This window comes from Limulus polyphemus, unplaced genomic scaffold, assembly GCF_000517525.1.
Source record: "Limulus polyphemus unplaced genomic scaffold, Limulus_polyphemus-2.1.2 Scaffold1122, whole genome shotgun sequence".
NCBI lineage: Eukaryota > Metazoa > Arthropoda > Merostomata > Xiphosura > Limulidae > Limulus > Limulus polyphemus.
In genome coordinates, this window is record NW_013666732.1 from 63,360 (window position 1) to 68,968 (window position 5,609).

Here is a 5,609-nt window from a genome sequence, read left to right on the forward strand (position 1 = left end):
GGGACTTACAACACTAGAAACCGGGTTTCGATACCCGTGGTGGGAGAGCACAGATAGCCAATTGTGTAGCTTTGTGCTTAACTTAAAAAAAACCAATACTTTACATAACATAATGTTTAGGGACAACAAAGGACTTATTAGTCCATCTCAGCTATCCCATCCTTTAAACTGAACTAAAATTATTAAATAACTAAATTTAAAAAAATTCTTAAATCCAGCCCTTATCATTCATATAGTTAACAAGATTTCTCTTAAACCCACTTAAATTTACTGCCTCCACAACATCTAAAGGCAATCCATTCCAAAGGCCAACCACCCTGTTAGAAAATTACAACTGTCTTAGCTGAACTCCTACCTTGCCCAAAATCTATATTTGTATCCCGTACTATTCTCGCCGTTAAGTATGAAAAAAGATCATGCATAAGCACTATCAATTCTCATTAAAATCTTAAACACCTCAATCAGATATTCCCCAACTCTCCTTTTTCAAGAGGGAAGCAATTTCAGAGTTCACAACCTGTCCTCATGTGATAACCTCTTCTTCCCAGGCACCTTTCTAGTAGCCCTCCTTTGAACCATTTCCAACAATTCAATGTCCTTCCTAAGGTAAGAAGCCCAAGACTGAACACAATACTTCAAATGTGGCCTAACCAGTGACCTATAGTATGAAATTATAACCTCTTTATATTTCTATTCAATATTTCTGTAGGTACAACTTAAAATCCACCAGCAACAGCACACTGCTTGGATGGCTTAAGAGACTGATCAGCCATTACACCAAGATCCCTTTTTTCATGACACTGTTAAGGTTATTCCCATCTAAATTATATTTAAAATTCAAATTATGATAACCCACATGTATTATCTTGCTTTTATTATTATTACTAAAATCCATTTGCCATTTATTTGCCCAACTCACTAAATGATCTAGATTCTTTTATACATCAGCAGCATCCTCTTCACAGCTAGCAAAACCCAAAACCTTAATATGATCTGCGAATTTAAGTAATTTATTGACTATTCCTTCGTCTATATCATTGATGTAAATCAAAAAGAGCAAAGGTCCTAAGACTGAGCCCTGAGGTACCCCACTTGTGGCATTAATTCAGTTTGACTGAACTCAATTTATAACAACCCTCTACTTTCTTCCATCCAGCCACTCTCTATCCAATTAGCTAACTTATTCCTCACACTTATATAGATTATTTTTTAAGCATTTTATGTGGCATCTTTTGCAGGTACACCAAATCTACACTCTTTCCCTCATCTACATAAGCAGAAGAATGTCAAAGGACGTTGAAGGCAAAATTTACCCTTAGTGAAAACATGTTGACTATCCAATAAAATTCTAAATTTTGTCAAATATCTTTGCAAAGTATCTTTAATCAGACTTTCCAAAAATCTCCCTACATATATAATTACTGGGACAATTTTTATTACCTCCGTTGAAAAGAGGAATTGCATTATCTAACTTCCAATCCTTTGGTACTTGCCCAACTATTCAAGGACTTACAAAAAATAGTAGCAAGTGGCTCACATATCCAATCCTTAACCTTCTTCAAAACCCTTTGGAAATATTATCTGGCCCAGGAGTCTTATCGCTCTTTAAATTTCTCAATATTTTCTTAAAAAATATGTGTACTTGTTTTGCGCATGTATTAATTTGCTGCTGGTAAATCATAAACGACCGTAAACGTAGAGCTATTACAGTTGCCTTTCATACGTTTCATATATTTTTCGTAACTGCTAATATCTACATTACATTCTCAAACATTGGATAGCGATATCATACTGTTACATCTCTGGTCGTTTGTTAATTTCCGGTATAAATTCTTCCCGAGGAACTTCGGCGATACAAGTCCTTTCTTAAATAAAACTAGTTTATTCTTTCCCAATACAACTTTGCAATACACAGAATTTCCACGGTCACTTTAACTTAAACACACGCTATAATTCACAACGATTCACGCACTTTACTTACGGTCACTAACGCTCACTTGACTCAATTATCTGTCTCTATATCTCCCTTCAATCTGCTATCTGCGATTATATATGCCGTCACTCTGCCTCTGCTTTATTTGCCGGGCTTATATACAAAAATAGGGGCGTCTGGCAAACACTAAAGTTGCCAAGAACAGTCATGATCCTTCTAGAAACTCATGATGTGTTACCAGCGTCACGTGACTTCCGCTGTCGTAACAATACTTTTTTTTAAATTTAATATTGTTGCTATACTCGGGGTTATCAGAATGGGTGTAATCCCCATTTATAAGGGGAAATGGAATACATGGTTATTAAAGAGGAAAATGTGTGAGAGAGAAAATCAAATAGAGGATAATGCTTTAAATGGAGTGGATTTAATTTTGTCTCTGGGGATCTCCTTTGAAATTTCCAATAGTGTTTTCACGACCTTTTAAAATATTAAGCCTAACTATTAACATTGACGGGCTATTTCAATGGCGAATAGTATATGCGATTTACCATTAAGTTTGCTTTACACTTCAACCCTCTCCATTCCAGAATTGAACATAACTCTAGTCACTAGAGACTTGTGTAATAAGTATAGTAGATAATACGTAATATCCAGATTTTGCATGGTTCTTAATTCACAAAAATAATTTCAAAAAATCCGTATTAATAATAATCTCATCATCATAAGTTCAAACTAAAACAACACATCTACAAACGTGTGCCAGCTGACTAATATATTTAGATGAGTTGTTATTTGTTATTAAGCACAAAGCTATACAAAGGGCTATCTGTGCTCAGCCCACCACGGGTATCGAAACTCGGTTTTTAGCAGTATAAGTCCGCAGACACACCGCTGTGCCACTGGGGGGCTATTTAGAGTAGAGTTGCTGAATTGCATACTGTGCCATTTCTTAGTACATGCGCATAATCGGTAAGTCATTCTCTTATTACAATTACTTTAGTTAATATTTTTAGTATTTCGTCAATTTAATATAAATTAATAGGGAACTTAAGAATTTATTAAAAGAAAAGCAGGATGGTTAATAATATATATATAAATATATATATATGTGTGTGTGCAACTCTTTCTTTTTTTCTGATACTGGTATTTTGTAACGTGTGTGGGTTATGAAAATCGAAGGAAATTGAATCACCACTAGGTGGTTTTCAGAGTAACGTCTGAAGCAACTGACTGCTTCAGTGATGCTGGACGTTGAGTTGATTGTAACTTTCCAGTACAAATAATACTAATAACAGTAAATAAGCAAAGGTGTACACTTTATAATCAATTTAATTGTCATAGTTTATGTGGTTAGAATGCATGCAATCAGAGTTCTCAAGCGGATGTATTATTTGAAGTTTACCATGACAAACTACAGTAGAATGGATGTTAACCCATTGGCCATGACTTGTAAGTGTACTAAAAGTAAAATATATCATAAAAACATGATAAATGCATAAATTAAATGTAAATTTTACTGTCAGTGTCATGACTACTTTGAAATTAGATTAGTTAATAATTTTTTTTTATGGACTAGTACACGAGTGTTTTAGTTTCGTAATTTGTAGGTTTACTATTACTAATATTACTACTAATACTAATATATTACTATACAAGTAATAGGACGATTACCATTGGCCTATTATTATTAATTACCACTAACAAATGTACCCATGAAATGCACTATGACCGTGAGAGGTTTTATGACATCCCCTCAAAATATGCCAATATCAATTTAAAGATTGAAGGTACATAAAAATATAATAATTGATGTCCACAGGGCTTGATTGTTTAAAAATTAAATAACATTTTATCATCTATTTTAGTTGTTTTTTAATCCAAAAATGATAAGTAATATATGACTTAAAAACATCTCATTTCAATCACTGTGCAATCATTTTTGAGAACACAAGTTTTGATAGTAAAGAAGGTTTTATTATTTAAATCAACATTCAAGAACCTAATAATGTATTTAAATTTTAGAATTTATAATGATTACTTATGCATGTGCATATCAAGCATTTATTTATTCTTGACTGAACAAGAGAACAACAAAAATAGTGAATATATATGTAAATGCTGTGCAAAATATTTGCATAAGATTAGGAATGTCTGGGAAAATAACAATCAAAGACATATAGAGATGTACCTGGGTATTTGCTAATTGTGGGATTGTTTGATTTTATTGGAAAGGCTTCTCTGTTTTTTCTTCTGTTAATGTCAGGTTTATGTTTAATATTGTGACATTCTGTTGAGAAATGCTGTGTTTGTTTTTGTTCATATGTACAAAGACTTCGGAATGGGTTTTTGGTGTTCTTTTAACCTGATGTTCAAGTTACCTCCTTTACAAATATTCTTCCTTACTGTAAAAGCTGTAACTTAAAATTGTAAATAGTATTTCTGTTTTTATCCTAAATATGCCAGTAATGATTGAAAATACATAGACTGTAATGTAATGAATGAGGAAACTGGAAAAATCCCATCAGTACCCGTAGTGGCCACCACCACTGACTGGCCTATATTTATCCATCAGTACCCCCAGTGGCCACCTCCACTGACTGATCTATATGTAGCTATGAAATCCATGCATCTTGAAAGAAAAATGACTTCTTGACACATCCTGAATCATTCCTAGTTGATTAAACCATGATATTTGACAAGTTCAAATACAAAAGCCTAGGAGTTTGAGAACAAACTTTTTTCAAATTATAGTAGTATTACTACTACTAATGCCCCCCTCCCACTAGTGGCTTAGTAGTAAGTTTAAAGACTTAGGATGCTAAATAGAAATGTTTTGAAACTCATGGTGAACACAGCACAGGTAGTACATTATGTAGCTTTGCACTTAACAACAACCAAACCAAAACTACTATTACTTTTTATGTGTAAAGCAGTGATACTGAATTTTAATAAGTAGTAGTAATAAGACTTTATTTATGGTTTATTATGAAATATATGCACATAACATAAACTTTATGCTTAATGTCTCCAAAATTTACATCAGTAATCCAAGCTGGCACTGAAAATGAAGGCAGAAGCATAAAAACCTTGATGCAGGAGTACAAATGTTTTGTTCAATATTCAGAATCTAAGTCAGATACACTATCTGATGCTTTTAGGGACTTTTTGTGGTTTATGGACTGCTACAGTGATAGTTAGTAATCTTAATATGTATGATAACTTCAATATTTAGGGACAGCTGAGGTGGACCAATAGGTTCCATGTTGTCCCATAACATTGTTATGTTATAATAAGTGTAAGTTTCTGAAACTTTAACAAATGCTTCATAATGATAGGACTGTGAAGTTTGTTTCATGTTATATACAAGTATTGATATCGACCAGGTGCTTGAGGATTGAAGAGTTCTAATGCTTCTCCCATTTTTAAAAGAAGTGATAAACATGCCCTGAAAATTATAGGCCAGTTAGTTTTATTTCTTTAGTGGAAAATTCTAGAGAATGACTAAACAGGTTCTACACAATCATTTAGTGAAACTTGATATGAAAGAAAGCCAACATGTGTTCACCAAAGGAAAATCTTGTATTATTAATCTATTATTATTTTTTGTCAATGATGTTACTTATCTGGATAGGTAATGTACATGGTGTGAACTTAATGTATTAGTATCTTACAGAAA

The 5,609-nt window shown here is 33.1% G+C and overlaps 1 protein-coding gene across 1 annotated transcript in view; it reads left to right on the forward strand.

Moving 5' to 3' along the window:
* The first annotated feature begins 3,124 nt into the window (after positions 1–3,124).
* The window catches only part of LOC106462231 (succinate dehydrogenase assembly factor 4, mitochondrial-like), a 6,367-nt gene continuing 3,882 nt past the window's right edge, over positions 3,125–5,609 (forward strand). The window contains exon 1 of the mRNA XM_013922131.2: positions 3,125–3,382. Coding sequence (XP_013777585.1) covers positions 3,289–3,382 — 94 coding nt within the window. The 5' untranslated portion in view covers positions 3,125–3,288. The remainder of the gene's footprint in view (positions 3,383–5,609) is intronic.